The 17,627-nt window shown below is 34.6% G+C and overlaps 3 protein-coding genes and 1 non-coding gene across 5 annotated transcripts; 2 read left to right on the top strand and 2 right to left on the bottom strand.

Moving 5' to 3' along the window:
• Positions 1-904: 904 nt before the first annotated feature.
• On the bottom strand, positions 905-8,313 carry LOC126719011 (protein root UVB sensitive 3). Of its 2 annotated transcripts, XR_007653163.1 has the most exons (16): positions 7,948-8,313; positions 7,804-7,861; positions 6,839-6,898; positions 6,708-6,746; positions 6,535-6,597; positions 6,306-6,362; positions 5,936-5,999; positions 4,663-4,746; positions 4,176-4,258; positions 3,954-4,083; positions 3,609-3,701; positions 2,734-2,872; positions 2,375-2,415; positions 2,099-2,286; positions 1,733-2,002; positions 905-1,626 (listed from the first exon to the last, which is right to left on the bottom strand). XR_007653163.1 is itself a non-coding variant. In XM_050421483.1 (15 exons), the coding sequence occupies exons 1-15, from the start codon at positions 8,064-8,066 to the stop codon at positions 1,528-1,530; spliced, it is 1,317 nt and encodes a 438-aa protein (XP_050277440.1). In that variant the 5' UTR covers positions 8,067-8,306; the 3' UTR covers positions 905-1,527. The 2 variants fall into 2 exon arrangements, 1 of the variants encoding a protein (XP_050277440.1); XM_050421483.1 differs by lacking the exon at positions 1,733-2,002 and having other exon boundaries at positions 7,948-8,306.
• Positions 8,314-8,593: 280 nt separating this feature from the next.
• On the bottom strand, positions 8,594-8,667 carry TRNAN-GUU (transfer RNA asparagine (anticodon GUU)). Its single transcript has one exon. It is a non-coding gene; the product is annotated as a tRNA-Asn (tRNA).
• Positions 8,668-8,744: 77 nt separating this feature from the next.
• Positions 8,745-14,264, top strand: LOC126719012 (pentatricopeptide repeat-containing protein At1g69290-like). The gene is made up of 3 exons (XM_050421484.1): positions 8,745-13,081; positions 13,318-13,374; positions 13,835-14,264. Exon 1 carries the CDS (start codon positions 8,835-8,837, stop codon positions 10,806-10,808), a length of 1,974 nt encoding a protein of 657 aa, XP_050277441.1. The 5' UTR covers positions 8,745-8,834; the 3' UTR covers positions 10,809-13,081; positions 13,318-13,374; positions 13,835-14,264.
• LOC126719980 (LEAF RUST 10 DISEASE-RESISTANCE LOCUS RECEPTOR-LIKE PROTEIN KINASE-like 1.5) lies at positions 12,265-13,907 on the top strand. Its single transcript, XM_050422472.1, has 3 exons — positions 12,265-13,081; positions 13,318-13,374; positions 13,870-13,907. Exons 1-3 carry the CDS (start codon positions 12,265-12,267, stop codon positions 13,905-13,907), a joined length of 912 nt encoding a protein of 303 aa, XP_050278429.1.
• Positions 14,265-17,627: the final 3,363 nt, after the last annotated feature.

Genomic DNA, 17,627 nt, shown 5'->3' on the forward strand with positions numbered 1-17,627 from the left:
TCCAACCAAAACAAAAACTAAAATAAAATAAATAAATAAATAAATAAAAATAAAAATAAAAATAAACTAAGGTACTTGACTGCACTAAGCTCGAGTATTATAAAGAGATACTCGATTTCACTAATATCAAGTACCACATTATTTTTTTTTAATTACACAAATTCCAAGTCAACAATGCCACGCTGGCAACTCACTAGGAACTCGAGTTTACTGAACTCGAGTACTATTTAAAACTCAATTTTGTGGAACTCGAGTACTAAAAACATGAAAGATTGCTAAATATTTCCGAAACAATGCTAGTTTGCCACAAATTTTGCCAAAACGTGATATTTGGCTATTTTTCACCATTAAAATTGTAATAAGAATAACATCTTTTTTAGAGAGGGTTAACTACGACGTTTTAACAGTCATATATGGAAGGACCATATTGATAACAATTGTAAACTCGAAAAAAGAAATTGACAAAATTAGAATTTTAGAGAACAAAATTGACAATTTCCCCAAATTTGAAGGTGTAAAAGTAATGCATTAAATATTAATTTAATGTAATGCTTTGATAAAAATAAATGTAAACAGTTAATTGAATAACAAATGTGTTAAATACGACTATTATCAAGTTTGAAATGTACTATTAAGAAATACATGTACTTAGAGAATGTTGATGTGGAACTTCAAAAAGAGAGCATTTTATTTCCCCGAGGATTGATGGGAATGCAGCATCATTTGTACTGCATTGGCCAATGCAGTTGATTGAGTTTTATTGAACTTAAGGTACAACATTTAAATAACTATACCTAAGTTTTGCCTATGTATAGAGATTCTAATGCCCGTAACGACCTGACATGAAACTCTGGATTCCAAAATATCCATGCACATGGAGATCTAATCCCAAAACAATTAAACAAACCCAGAATAAGTACCAAATTAAATACAAATATTTTGAAAGTCAACAAGATGCAAGGTAAAAATCATTATAAATTCCTAGCACTAAAGTAATACAATGAGTGGATAGCTTAATTTACTTGACACAAAAAATGTCCAAAAGCAGAATCAAGGTAATATCCAATTTCCAAGTTGTACTCCAGCTCCAAATGAATGGAGCAAAACCAACTTCAGTATACGACTACTGTCATGCTATGCTTGAAACTTAATTAAAAGCTGGTGGTGAACTCATTTACACCATCCAAGGCATGATGCAAGTAAAGCTTTATCTGTTAGAGGTGTTGAAACTTTCGTCTAAAAAAATGGTAAGAAGTAAGATCAATGTTGTATGCAACTTCTTGAGAAATATAATGTAATGGTTATAAAAAAAGGGCCCTTTTGCCTAAAGGCTTGGGGTAGATCCTTCGCCTGCCAGAACCTCACTAGACCCTTCATTGGTAGTTATGTTCTTCTGTTAAGATTCTGTCAGCTAACTGTTCTCTCTACTCTAATTCACCAAGATCAGATCAATGGCCTCTGGTCATAGCAAGTTGTACCAGTTTCACCTCTTATCACCATTTTTTTATGCAATAGACTAGAAATTACCTAGTCAATCTTTGCATCCAAAGGTCCGCAGATCCAATTTGCCTTCCACATAATAGAAGGCGATAGAAGACGTTCCGTTTTCCAACCTGAAGACCTTAGCTGCAAAATAATGAAAGAAAGAATAAACTTGTATGTCATTTGGGAGACAAAAAATAAAGGGAAGTAAGAATATAATATAACATTTTTTGTGCCTCTAAATTCTCACAGTAAAATTATTTTCATGAGTTCAGCTCCTTATCAATTTCTTCAGTGTTTCCATTAAATGAAAAATAGCATGCATGCTCTCCAGCATTTGGAGAATACACTATAACCCTTGATCTTATGCATCAGCACAATGGGTGGGGTCCAACAGACCTGGAAAGATTAGTAGTGTATTGGATATCCCAGCCATTAGTGGAGATGGATTTCTATTATTATAGAAAAGGATGGTATTTTAAGTGCTCCAGTTGCCTCCCCATATCATGATGCATTTGCTCTTCATCCAGATGGGCATAACATATCATGTTACTGGATCAGTGAAAATGCAAATATGCAACTTATCACAAGGAAAGGAAAAACATCAAAGACATACCTTTTGAATAAAAACTTCATACTGTTTATCCATCCATGATTGGCTTTCCAATTGCGCAGACTTATTTTTATCTGTAAGATTTGCCATAACTAGTGCGTGAAAAAATGATTGTAAGACATCTTTAGATGTCGAATCTTTGTGCAGAATAGCACTGATGATTCCCTTCTTCTCCACTAGCAAGTACTTTGCTGTAAAGACCAAAGAACAAATAATGAGCTAGAGATTATAATAAAAAATTAATTTGTTAAATAGGACAAGTATTGATAAGAGCTCAACCTTTCTTGTAATGAGATCCTGCAGAATGCAACACATCCATCCTGTTAAAAAAATATTACTCAACTTGTTAATTTTGTATGACATTATGAAATTATGAGAGCAATGATTATAGGAGCTAGCTCATAGCTTTTTCATTATATATATTGAGTAAAGCCATGGTCTTCTTGAATGGGGAATGCTTTGAGATATGCAAAGCAGTAATTTTATGATTGAGGAGCCTTCCCAAACAAGTTGTTGCACAACTGCCATCAGAGCATCACTGCTCTTTAAACAACAAATAGTTCTAGATGGAAAAGGAACCCCAGAGGCTAAAGGAGCCTCAATGTGAATTTCATAGACTTATGAATTTTAAAACTTACAGTTCCTGGTGATTAAGTGAAGATACCCTCACACCTAAATGTACTTGCATGTGCATTGATTTAACACCCCTTGAGCTCAATGAAGTGGTCCATATGGGCAACACATGTTCCATTTTAGAGACTGTTTCAGGTGAGAGAACTGGAAAAAGAATTCAGATGACGGTGTTAAAATCCCATTGAAACAGAAGATGAAGGCCTTACAATAACGCCTTACAATAACAAAGCCTCAATCCCAAAACTTTGGGTTGGAAAATGAAGACCTTAAGAAATTTAAATCAAGCATCAGGAAAAAAAATGAAGATGGAGAGCTTGTATTAAAACTAAAAGAAATGATATTGCACTTGTACTCTTGTGACATAGCACATGGATTTTGTCAACACAAAATGAAAAAATAAAAATCACCATAATAACACAGTGAATTTATAATATTCAAGAGCAATGTGTGTAGGCTTGTAAAGCCCAGCTTTGAACCTGTTTATTATGAGTTTGCATTAAATTAAAAGCAATAATGGTGCACCAGTACTCTTGTGATATAGGGCATGGATTTGTTAACAAACAAGACCATAAAAAGGGGAAATAAAATCAACATTATAACAAGGTGTATCAATATTGAAGAGCAAGGTGTGTGGGATTGGAAAACCCCAGCTTTGACTCTGTTGATGGTACCAGTTGAAATTCTGGCCCTACAAAGATATGAAATGGCTAGAATTCTAACCATGTTTTTTTTTATAAGTAATTCTAACCATGTTACAGCAGTCTAATAATTGCTGGTTCTTCATAACATTTGTTTAGGAACCCAATTAACAATAAGTTGCAATGGCAGGAAATACAAAAAGCTTGGTCAGCCCAATGGAAACAACCACCAAAGGTCCTACCTTGGCCAGTCTTCATGAAATGCTGAAAAACAATTGAGCTCCTCTCAGGATTTAATGTAGTCAAGGCAAGGCACCGGACAGCCCTGTAGTTTGCTGCAAAAAAAAGAAAGGTACTGCTGAATGAGGCTAAATATAAAACCCACAAGTCAGATTAAAACTCAATAAATTAAGCTAATAAATATAAGATGGAACAAAGAAAGGAAGTGATTAAACATCTCAAAATCTTATAATTAACTCCTCACAGCTGTGACCCACAGATTCCAATATCAGAAGGGCTTGAGGAAGGCGCATGCTAGGTGCCACGGTTAAAGAGAAGATTCCATGCAGCAATTAAGTGGAACTTACCATACATATGAAACATGGTGAGAGACAGAAAACAAAACCAAATAGATAGTGCATGCCCCGTTGTAATACGAGCAAGAAGCATGCCCAAAGCCATGCCAATCATTGTTGCCACTGTCTCTTGACTTCCTTCCTAAAAGCATCATACAAAAACATTCCAACAGTCTTACTAGCTTATTAAAGGTCTTCATGGTTATTTAGTAATTAGAGTAGCAGTAGTAGTACCTTTGCAGATATATCTGCTGCATTATTCTGAAGGGCAAAATGCTGTGTCAAAGCAGCCCTGGTTGCTCCACTTGCAACACCAGCTAATTGGGAACACAATAAAAAAAATTAAAATAAAAAACATGGAATTTAAACCCAAAAAAAAAAAACAGTAATTCTGACTACTTCTCTTTTGCCGCGTCTTTTTCCTTTTATTTATTTTATATAACGTTTTAAAGAGGATGCAAAGGTATAGATATTATTACAAATCATTAACAAGCATTACCATAATTCAAAAAAGCTGTAAGTCTTTCGACAGATTGAATAGTTTAAAGGATGGTTACATTGAAATCAACAATCAAATAATCTTCAGCGATATATATACAGCAATAACAAGCGTAATTTTTATATTCCACAGCCGGAGAAACAAAAATAAACAATTAACTAGCAGCTTTCAGTGGATCTACTAGGTCTTCAGATTGTATGATTTAAGGAAACAGGTACTTACTGAAGGATCGAGATAGGCTCCCCAGGCAAACTATAAACACAAAAGCTGAAGGAAACAAAGGGGAAAGAAGGTCCATCAACATTCCTGAAAACAGTACAAAAAGCCTTTCTGGTCAATTCAACTTTGAAGACAGAATCGAAAGCTAACAAAACCACCACAAAAAACTAAATAACAATCAGATATAACTGGTACTAGCATTCAACTGAAAGGGAAATATAGGACACTGAATAGCAATCTTGTGATCCTCTTATGAACTTGTTACACAGGACAAGGGCTTGAATTATTTTTGAGGAAGAATATGTGACAACATTCACCTAATATAAATATGAAGCTCTTCAGAATTTAGAAGCCACTCTCCACAACATTAGTGGCAACAGGGTCAACCAGCTATTAGTGGCCAAAAGCAATATCATTTAGAAATAACACTTTAAAAAATTATAACATGGTTAAACAAAGGAAACACTATTTGTAGGAAAACCTGCAAAGGAAGTCTGGTAATGCTGTATAAAAGAACTACAAAACCAGTGAAAATTTTAGACATTTAATAAGAGTAATACAACATTATATGTTATTGTTAGCATCAGTGAAATAATAAAATTAGTCACTACAGACAATTGGTATGTAAATATAGACACTTAGCAATTGTTAGCTTATGGATAGCATTATCAGTATAGCACATATATTATTACATATAAGAAAAACAACACACAAACATTACCAGATAATTATGCATAAAACATTAAGATTGCATGTACAGATACACTATTTACATCAGCTTGTTCACATACACAATAGTTAAAAGAGATTAAGGAAAGGCCAAGAGCCTTCTGGTTCAGTGACATTGGGTAATTCTGTCCATGGGGAGAGTCTGGGTTCAAATCCCTCCACCCCAACTCGTTGTAAGCAAGAGATCAAAGAAATCCTATCAGAGTGTCATGCATACACACAAATTCCACAAAGGACTTTTATGTTCTTCCTTTTATAATTAGAATTAATAAATCGATGGACGCCAACATTTTGGGAGTACATTGGAAGTTAAAAATATCAAGCATTTCAGATCTAAAGAACAAACTGAAGCTAACAAGAGATTTGTCAGCACACAGATCAAAGGGGAGTATGCATCTCCTAGCTCTCTCTCTCTCTCTCTCAAGCATACATACACATACAAGGGTTTATCAAAAAGAAAAGAAAAATACACATACATGGAATTTTATAGGGGATGTTAAAGGATCCAATTCCAAACTGTAAAGAAACAAAAATGACGAGAACATACCAAGATCATTCATAAGATCTGCTACCAAACGCCACATTTTGGCATTGCTATCCAGGTTTGAGCCCTGAAGAATAGAGGGTCAGACAGAAGCATAGTTTTCTGAGGGAATATGAAGACAGAATTTTAGAAATGGACTCAACATTATTCCACCATCTTTACTCAAAGAATAAACAGAAGCCCTTTATCAAGTTACCAACAAACCATTCAGAACTACTATTACCAAATGTTCTTTCTTTCATCAAATTATGTGGATTCAAGTATTTCCTAAGGTCTTCCTCTTCCATCTAAACAATGCATGCTATGTTTATGAATGAGAGTATGCTCTAAATCTTATATGTAATAATGAGGATGGAAGAATAGAACAACACACCTGGTAGAATGTGAATAAGATACCTCCAAGCATTCCAGTTAGGTCCCTCAGAAACCACTGCAATAATTTTAATGTTCAAAACAAATTGTCAACTTATTGCAAACTCAACAACTCACAAGTCAACTCCCAAGTTTGAATCAGTTTGGAGTCAGCTGTTCTTAACACATTATTGCAAATACAAACTACATTGATGTAAAACTAACACATGCAAAAACAAGTCTGTGCTTACCTGAAATGTGGCGCCAATTACAGTCGCTGATTTCTCACCAACCCCAATTGCACTAAGAAGAGCCTAATAGTGATTTGAGCACCACATTTTAGTAATAAATTTTACTCCTAGTAATCATCAGTGGGCTTCTAAAAATGAATTGAAAAGTTATAAATGAGAAATATAGAGCTTACTTGTGTAGAAAGCATCATCCGAATATATGTGGAAAGGCCCTAAAGGAAATATTAAGCCATGAATCTATAGTTAGCAACAATTTTCCAAGATTTTATGGTACTTATGAAAATATTAGTGTGTTGATATTTACCTGCAGTAAATCCCAGACTTGAAAAGGAACATAATCTGGAGTCACGCTACTAGGAAAACCCTGCACATTTTTTCTCCCAGAGATAAAGAAAACACAGATTGGATTTGATTTTTGATATTAAATGAAGGATCCCAAAATTTGACACCAATTCAATTTTCATTCTTAAAATTTTAAAAAGTTGCAATTCCATCCTTGAAATCGTCAATTTCCAGATAAATTTCCAGTCCGTTTTTTAAGTGCTACATCAACATTTTATTTGCCATGTACATAAATTATCTATGGAAAATGCTAGAGCTACTATAAATTTTACTACAAAAGTTTACAAATTAATGCGATAATGAATGTGATTGGTGCTAAATCAACAATATAATAAATAAATTTCTTAATTAATTTTTTGTTTTGTGTTTTAAAAGTTGACACATTAGTTTGTAATGCCTGTGTAATAAAATTTGTAGCAGCTATAGCATCACTCATTTATCTAGAACAATGCTAAGAACATAAATAGTAGGAAAACGCTAAAGCTACTACCAATATTAATACAAAATAGTAACAAGCTGCCATGGCAACGAATATGATTTGTGCCATATTAACAACATAAATAAATAAATTTTTGAATTATATTTTTTTTGTGTTTAAAACATAGACACATCAGTTTGTAAAATTTTATGCAGCAAAATGTGTAGTAGCTATAGTATCATCCTTTCTTTTGTCACAAAATTTTTCACAATTTGTTAAGGTGTCAAGCTGTAACTGGTGTAACATCAAATTTGTATCACATTACTACAGGTTGTGAGAATATTTGGGTTACAAGACTTGATGATTTATCTAATAAGGAGTGAAGGATAAAATTGATAACACAAAATTACAACTTTTTTAAAATTTAGCAAGGAAAATCAAATTTAGACCAAATTTCAAGGACCAAAAGTGCATTTTAGCCCATTGACCAGAGAGAAAGAATTACTTGCCTCTGGTACAAATGCTTGGAGAACCCTTCTCCAAACATGGTTGAATCGACCACCAGACCTGTATATCATTTTTTTTATATAACAAAATTGCTAATCAAATAAAGAAAGAAAAAAAATGGAGTTAGAAATAGAGAAAGGAGAAACCTTTGGATGAAAAGAGAAGGAGAGGCGGTGATGGTGGCAGTTTTTGAGAGCTTGGTGGAAGAGGAGCCATTCCATTCTTCCAATATGATCTCTGAATAAGATGATGATGAAGTTTCCATGGAAAACTGGAAGTGGGTTTAAAAGTACAGAGCTAAATAAGCTTTGGCTCAGTCGGATCCACAGTTGAGCAGCCTTTGTTCTTTTCTTTGGCTGTTTTGAGTTTTGACCAATTGTAAAACTGAGCACAACTAGCAACGGTTGTATGCCATCAATGTCTTTTTTTTTTACAATATGTGGGATCTATTCTACGGTTGTGTGATCACACTAATGTGAGACTTCCAGTACATGCAATCCATACATAAGATATTTTTCTAACAAATTCACTAGTCAGGTTTTTTTAAATAAAAAAAAAAATATAATGATTGAGAAAAAAAAATAAAAAATAAAAAAAGAAGAAGATGAAAGAATTATAACAATATATAAACATGTTTGTGTTAGAAACATTAAGATATCATCATAATACTATTTAGCTACAAAATTTTTGAAAAATTTTTGTAAGGCCCCTTTTTGAAAAATTCTTCTTACCCAAAAATCAAAAGAATATCCAAAACTTTATCATATGATTTACAAAAATGAACAAAAATCACGCTAGAAGGAGGGCTTGAACCTCCGACCTTGTGGTTAACAGCCACACGCTCTAACCAACTGAGCTATTCCAGCTATTGTTAACACATAAAACGATTATAAGATTTCAAAATCTCTCAAGTCCAAGTCCCAACCTTGAAACTACATACCGATGGAACCTTGAATCAGACGTTTTTGCCAATGTTCGAATTAACCCGAAGACTCTCAGTTCCAAGGCAAGGTGCAGTGCAGAACAATAGAGAATGTGGAGAAAAGCAAAAGCTCTCTCCTTTCTCTCCCACAGACCATTCTCTTCCTCCACACCTGAGACTCCAAACCCAACTCTCTATTCCTTTCTCCAACCCTCCATCTTTTCTCTCAACAAAACAACAACCCCACTTCCCAAAACACCTTCACAAGACACAAAGCCACAACCTTTGACCCAAAACCACATAGCCACTTTAGAAACCAATCTTCACCAAGCCCTTGTCACAAGCAACACTGATGAGGCCTGGAAGTCCTTCAAGACTCTCACTGCAAACTCTGTTTTCCCAAGTAAGTCTCTCACAAACTCTCTCATCACCCACTTGTCCTCGCTCAGTGACATTCACAGCCTCAAGAGGGCTTTTGCTTCTGTAATTTACATCATTGAGAAAAACCCAGATGAGTTAAAGTTTGAAACTTTGGTGAAAGTTTTGGATTCTATGAAAACTGCCAACACTGCTGCACCTGCTTTTGCTTTGATCAGATGTATGTTTAAGAATAGGTATTTTGTACCATTTGGGTTGTGGGGCAACGTGGTAGTTGAAATCACTAGGAAAAACAAAAACTTTGCTGCCTTTTTGCGGGTTTTCGATGAGTGTTGTAGGATTGCTAGGGATGAGAAGCTGGATTTTATGAAACCCGACTTGCCGGCTTGTAATGCAGCATTGGAGGGTTGTTGTTGTGAGCTTGAATCCCTGAGTGATGCAGAGAATGTCGTTGAAACAATGTCGGTTTTGGGAATTAGGCCAGATGAATCGAGTTTTGGCTATCTTGCATATTTGTATGCACTTAAGGGGCTTGAGGAAAAGATAATTGAGTTGGAAAGTTTGATGGGTGGGTTTGGTTTTTCGAATAAAAGGGTCTTTTTTAGCAATTTGATTAGTGGGTATGTTAAGTTGGGCAATTTAGAATTCGTTTCAAAAACTATTCTGCGTAGCTTGAAGATAGAGGGAGAAGGTACAATTTTTGGTGAAGAAACTTACTGTGAAGTTGTTAAGGGATTTCTAAACAATGGAGGTATCAAGGGTTTAGCAACTTTGATCATCAAAGCTCAAAATTTAGAGGCTTCAGATGTTGTGGTTGATAGCTCTGTTGGGTATGGTATTGTTAATGCCTGTGTTAAACTTGGATTATCGGATAAGGCACACAGTATTCTTGAGGAAATGGATGTTCAGGGAGGTTCTGTGGGGCTTGGGGTCTATGTGCCAATTTTGAAGGCTTACTGCAAAGATCATCGAACAGCTGAAGCTACTCAATTGGTCATGGAAATTAGTAATTTGGGTCTTCAGTTGGATGTAGAAATCTATGATGCTCTGATAGAAGCGTCCATGTCAAGCCAAGATTTTCCATCAGCTTTTTCTTTGTTTAGGGACATGAGGGAAGCAAGAATACCTGAACTTAAGGGGAGTTACTTAACTATAATGACTGGCTTAATGGAGAATCATCGGCCTGAGCTGATGGCAGCCTTCTTAGATGAGGTTGTTGAGGATCCTCGAATCGAAGTGGGAACCCATGACTGGAATTCAATTATTCATGCATTTTGTAAATCTGGGCGGTTAGAAGATGCAAGGAGGACTTTGAGAAGGATGATATTCCTCCAGTTTGAACCAAATGACCAGACATATTTGTCCCTAATTAATGGGTATGTGACTGTGGAGAAATATTTCAGTGTTTTGATGCTTTGGAATGAGGTTAAACGAAAACTCTCCAGTGATGGACAGAAGGGGGTCAAATTTGATCACACCCTGGTGGATGCATTCCTTTATGCTCTGGTTAAGGGAGGTTTCTTTGATGCAGTGATGCAAGTTGTGGAGAAAACTCAGGAGATGAAGATCTTTGTAGATAAGTGGAGGTACAAGCAAGCATTTATGGAGACCCATAAAAAGCTCAAAGTGGCAAAATTGAGAAAGAGGAACTTCAGAAAAATGGAATCACTTGTTGCTTTCAAGAATTGGGCTGGTCTAAATGCATGAACTTCAACAGTTCCCAGCATCCATGTTCTCCATTCGAGCTTCTGCTGACATCTCTGGCTGATTAACAACCACCTTTATTGGAATTTTTAGGCAAAGGTACTTGATAATTGGCTCACTTTTTTTAAAACTGGGCTCATTTGGATGCATGTACATCAAAAGAAGCTTTATTTTCCATTCGTTTGGGCTCACAATCACAGTTTAAAGCATGGTAAATAGTGTGTGAGAATCCAACGAGGATGTCGAGATATATGGTCTATAAGAGCATTCCCAAAAGTTGAGCTGGTTTGAAGCAGGAACTGCAGAAGCACCTGATACTTGATGTTGTTGAGCAAGGCGTTTGCTGACAATGCAGAGAAGCGTTTGCTTGGCATTTTCAAATGTAAATGAACGAAGAACTTAAGGAAAATGAAAGACCTTATTGCTTTTCTAAGTTCACCAAGGCTTCTGCTCGTGATACAAAGCTCAGAGGCTGCCCCACCCACACTGGAGGGAAGTTTTGAAATTGTATCGGTTACTAGTGTTGAATTTCATAATAAATTCAATAATGTGGCTGAGGCAGTTTAACCAGGTTTTTTTATGTGGATTAGAATTAATTTAATAACTCTATTTGGCAGAATGTGTGGAAATTTATGTGTTAATGGAGGGAATCAGTTAAAGAGTCTACTCAATAATGGGGCTTCTCTCAAGCTGCTCAGCTTCACTGGGAATGCAGGGCAACTCTAATTTTTCTTTTCTTTTTTTGCCGAAAGCTGCAATAGGAAAACCCGCTGTTTGATATTTTATTTCTCCAAATTGGAATGTAGTCTGGAACTTTAAGTGATTTTTCCCCCACACCAGCATAAATTAAAACTCTTGTATTGTGATTGTAAGCAGTTGAATGGGCAGTATAGTTTTCATTCTTGTTTTGATTATTGAACTGAGATCAATGAAGGGCTTATTTAACCTGTAATAGCTAAGTTGTAAGTTTACTATGCATCTGGATGTGTTGGCACTTGAATTGTTAAAAAGTAAGTGATGTTCTTCTATTCTTTGGGTGCTTCTAAAAGCAAACCCTTTCTCCATTTCTAAAGCTCTTTTTCAGTTTTTGTGTGCAAGTGGGTTTAAAGAATATCCACAATCTGCGCGTAGACACCACTAGGTAGAAAGGTGTAAATGTGTATGTGTTTGTATCACCCTAGAGCCCACCATTTTTGGCCGAATTTTATCTTTAGTCCTTACTGTTGATGTAAATGCATGTTGCTTTATAGCTAGAAACCATAACAGATGGGCACATCTTTTTAGGAAGGAAAAAAGGAAAAAGGACAACGTTGAAAATGATCACCTCCACCGAAAAAGAACAGTCTCCCAGCCCCTCCCTTGTCTCCTCAAAAATGAAACACACAAGTGAACCACTTCTTTTACTCTGCTTCATATTTCATGTTTATGAACCTCCAAACTGTTCCCAATACCTTCACCAATGTCACTCTCCCCTACTGCATGGCTCTTCATCAACATCCTGCTCTTGCTCCCCTTACTTCACACTGTCTTTGCCACTGCACACAACACCCCAATAAATGGTACATGTGATGACACATGTGGCACCATCCCCATAAAGTACCCCTTCGGCACTGGATTTGGATGTGGCCATCCTGTCTTTGCCAGATACATAAAATGCAGTTCCGGGACACTCCAATTCTCTACTGGCACCGGCATTTACACTATCTCCTCAATCGACTACCCGAGCAACACCATGGTTCTCACAGATCCCCTCATGTCAACCTGTTCTTCAATGCAAAACTCAGGAAGCTTCATCTTAGATAGGACCAGCCCCTTCACTATAACATCTGATGATATTTTCGTTCTGCTCGGGTGCTCAACAACGTCTCCTGTGTTTGATGCTGATGAAGAACTATGTGATACCGGATCAGGCTCTCGCATTTGTAGAGGGCTGTATTCTTGCAAGGGAGTGACAGGCATTGGTTTGCCACAAAATGCACCTGTTTCTACATGTTGTGTCTATGACTCACCACTTGGCCTTGGCTCAGGTTATGCATTGGACCTTCCTAAGCTCCAATGCTCATCATATACATCAATCTACGGGTTTGGGGATGATGAGGGGGATCCGATGAAATGGAAATTCGGAATCTCTTTGCAGTATAATGATTCATATGACACCGAGACGTGCAAGGACTGTGAAGCTAGTGGTGGCTTGTGCGGTTTTGCTGGTTTGGACCAGTCATTTGCTTGTGTTTGTAAGAATGGGGCGAACAGCAGCAACAACTGCCTTGGACGAGGTAAGTTCATAACCATGCTTATTTTGTTATTGACAGTTTTCTTTCAAATCAGGGATCTCCTCCAACATATTATGTGTTTAAAACACAAGTAGATGATTATTAGAATTTCTACATTACAGATTGGAAAAAATTATGTCTGTTGGTAATGACATGGACTTTGGCCAAGTTATGTTGGATTTTTTTTGTAACTTAATATGTCTGAATATGAAATTTGATATGTGGTTTGATATGATTAGGGTATGCTTGGAGCGGGACATGGGGACTAAAAATTCAACTGAAGATGATTCTTGGAGGTACATAAATTGCAGTGCCTTTATCTTTTTTCTACTTTATGTTTCACTACCTTTCCCACCAAAAGTCTTCGTTTGCTGAAGAATTTTTAGGCAGGGTAATGCTTTGCCTTTTTCTTTTTAATAATCCAACTATATTCATAATGGCCAAGAGCCGTACAGTTCAACTAGCACCTCTTATTATTTTCAACAGAGACATTTAGGATTCAAATCTCACGTCCCCCAAACTATTGGATTATCAAAAAAAAAAATATTGTAATTGGAATGCTCACTTTTGTCTTTTTAATAGTTTTGAAACCAAAATCTCAACATTAATTCAAAATTACCCCTAAGTTCTAGGGTTTAAATTTTTAAAATGTAATTTCCCCCAAGAAAAAATGAACTTGTATATACATCCAGGTGATATGATAAGAAGTTAATATGCACATGATGCTTTCTCTTTTTACTTTTTTTTTTTTGCTAGGAATCTGGCTCTCTTGGATGTTGGTATTTTTATAGGATGCCTCAAAACTCTTGGCGATACAAACTACCAATGAAGGGCTTATTTGGAACACTTCTCTCACACTCTTGGTGAAAGTGGTGACATTGTCATTCCTATAGTGTTCATTTATAATTCTCAAAAGTTGTTCTCAAAGATCTCAATTTTGAGTCTAGGAGTTTTGCAGACTAAAAGATTTTCTAAATCAGATTAGAGGATTGAGGCAGATAATATGGTTTGGGTGGCTGCTGTAACTATTTGATGTCAACTTTAGATGCATTCTATTTGTTTATTCTATATTTGTCATGACTCTTCTTCTTTATTTGGTATTGCTAATGGTGACATATATGCTCCTTTAGTTTGCAAATATGAGCTATTTAACCTCACATTTATAATAGCACTATATTCTCTACAATTTAGCAGATCAAAAATATTCTCTACAATGTTATATTTTCTGAAATACATGAATGTTGATCAAAATGAATCCCGCCAAGTGAGTCTTATGCATGCATAGAGGAACCACTTTCGTTTGATACAATATAACTGGATGTTAACTCTTAACATTATTATTAAATGTAATTATGAGTTGTAATATATTGTGACTGATCCGTAGGTTAAGGTTTTGTAAGTATAAGGATCATATGTTTCAAGTAAAATTGAGAAAGTTCATTTTACAGGTAGGATCTTATTTCTTGTATTTAAAAGTATATATGATATCATGTCATCTAAAGTTTTAAATAACTAGTCGATGTGCCCGCATGATGTGCGGATACATTATGATGTGCATAGACATCACTAAGAGTTTTTTAGATTAATAAGAATCTCCTAGTGTTTCTAATGGTGATATATAGGATTTAAAGCCCCTTCCCCCAACTATTGAATTATCAAGAAAAAGAAAAGAAAAGAAAAAGATATTGATGACATCAAAGTATAATGCTCAATAAAATACCATAGAATTATTAAAACCATCCCATTAGATAATAATACATCATTAGATACCAAAAAGATAATGTTGGGCACAAAAACAAATTATGAGGAAGTATAGAACTAAACCAATTGGTGAGAAAAAGAACAACAAAATACCTATTTGAAAATGCAAGCAAGCTTATGTGTAGTAAGATAGTTAACTTATCATTTAGTATAACATACCTCATTTCATCCTTCTTCAAATCTTTACAAGAACGAAGTTGTAGCTTATATGGCATTGGAAATATTGCAATTGCTAATTTTGTACAATTATAATCAATTGCAAATTTTTGTTAGAAAATATATAGAATTTGTACAATTGTACATAAATCAAGTATAGAAAGTTACAATCTGAGCATAGTAATGATTACTCTAATTAATATATTTTTAATCCATTGGAGATTGTTGTGATATTTGAATTAAGATTAATAAACAAGTAGCAATAGTATCACATAATAACAACTACTCACACACATAAACGTGTGTGCATACACAAAAATATATACAAATGCATAAAGGTTGTATTAAAACTCTTCGATTTTATCCCCAAAAAAAAAAAAAAAAAAATCTTTTGGATAAAAACAACTTTCTTAGCTCAAGAGCTCTCCTAAGTGCTAACACCACCAAGCTACACGTCATGGTTCTTCTTAATATCTACCACCAAAAAATTACACATTAAATTATTAGTAACAATATAAAAATTATTAAAGTGCATGAATTTTTTTTAGGTTAAAGAAATGATTTTTCAAATTGTGTGGTTTTTTGTTAGACATTTATCTTTTTGCAATCGTCAAAGTGATTTTTTTTTTTTTTTTTTTTTTGTCGAAGTCTTCAAGTGTTAATTCTTGTGGTGGCTAAAACTTCATAAAACTTAAATGAAAATCAAGCAAATTACAACATTTTTACATGTTACCTTTGTGAAAGTCTCCCTTTTGTATGTATCAAATCAATCAAGAAAAATAATATATATGAATTAAGTTGTATATATCAATACTAAACATCAACTTAACAACTACACAAATTTGGGAAAAAAAAAAGGAAAGGAAAACAATAATTATGTTGATATCATTGAAGTTGCAATGATGTTTCTTTCTCTATAGATTGCGAAAGACATTGAGGAATTCAAAAAATAAATTAACTATATGCCAAAAAAACAAAATTGGAAGATGTGGCACCATAATGTTAGACACAAATAATTAGTAAAATGCATAATTTAATATTATGCTTCCCCAAAAGGCCATACAAATCAAGTACATGTAATAAAGGAACATTTTGGTACCCAGAGGGAGGGAGAGAGAGAAAAAAATTACCATGAGGGACCCTGGGTATGTATGTGCAAGATGGGGAATATTGTTGATTACCAACCCATGTGAATGAACATGTGCTTCCATGGCAGATTCTTTTGCCCTTGGACCAGCACAAATTTCATGAGATGAAGATAATATATCCTAGGAACGCAATAAGACAACATGTTATTTCAGCAAACTATACAACACATAATTATAATCTTAGCAAATAGCAACATAAGCATAGCAAGAGCAAAAGCAAAATGCATATTGTTAACAGACGAAGAGGAGTAGGCATGGTGTGTTCTAAAACAAAGAGGATGGTGTGGTATGTTTTGGGAATTGGAAAACTAAACATATGAAAATTTAAAAACAAAGATGCTAAAGAAACGATGGTCATTTAAAACCTTTGGAGAGTGTGGTTAATTTGGAAAAGAAAGAATCATTAATTATCTATTACTTGAAGTTTAGTAAAATGAAGAGTCATTCGAAAAGTGAAGAGTTTTTTTCTTTTTTTGAGAAGATGGTGAGAATTTACTTCTCCTTTTCAAAAAGTGTGCCACTTCGCAAAACATTAAACCCTTACACGATAAGGTCTCTGTTTTTATATATAGGACTTGGTTTAGATCCAGTACATCTAGTTTACTGGACCCAGTCAGATGGTGACACATGTTCAAAAATGGATATATGTCATTATCTCAACGGGTCCAGTACTACTGGACACTGGACTTAAGCTTAGCCCTTATATATATATATATATATATATATATATATTGATTGATTGATGCGACATTAGATAGTAGATACACCAATTTGAAGTATTTAATCCCAGAAATGAAATGGGTCTTGTAAAGGAGTGGTACGAGGGCAAAAATAAAGCAATAATAAATGTTTAATTATGGGCTAAATTTGCCTATGCTTTGATGGGAAAAAAAAAATACTTATCAATAATGCATTAATTTATAAGCATAGATTTTCCATGATTGTGTCTTTTTCTTAGTATGTGTTTGAAGTTTGATTTTATTGTCTAAAGCATGTTTAAAAAATATTATTTAATGTGTATTAAATACAACTTAACTTATATCCTTAGAGCACACGTTAATAAGGACAAAAATTATTTAACTGAGTATTAAATATAAAGTATTGTATGTTCCCAATTAAATTAAGATAGATGAATGCTTGACCAATGCAAGTATACAACACAAACAATTCTCTCTCTTTTTTTAAAAAATAATAATTAAATTCAATATAACTATGTATTTTAATTTAACTGGAGAATCTAAAATACAACATCTATATATCTACACCTAAATTTTACCCGTCAATAAAACTCTTGATTTATTAATTATGCACAATTCATGCACATAAGTTCGAGATGGTGGGATAGAGGTATTGCATTCAGTCGAGATTAGTAGGGAAGAACTTGGAAAGAACCCTATGCCTCATGCTCATTGCTCACTAGTGCCCTCGTGAGGTTAAGATGACAATTATGGCTTACCCGATTTTCTTACTTGCAAGTCTTAGCC

The sequence above is a fragment of the Quercus robur genome, chromosome 3 (genome assembly GCF_932294415.1).
Source record: "Quercus robur chromosome 3, dhQueRobu3.1, whole genome shotgun sequence".
NCBI lineage: Eukaryota > Viridiplantae > Streptophyta > Magnoliopsida > Fagales > Fagaceae > Quercus > Quercus robur.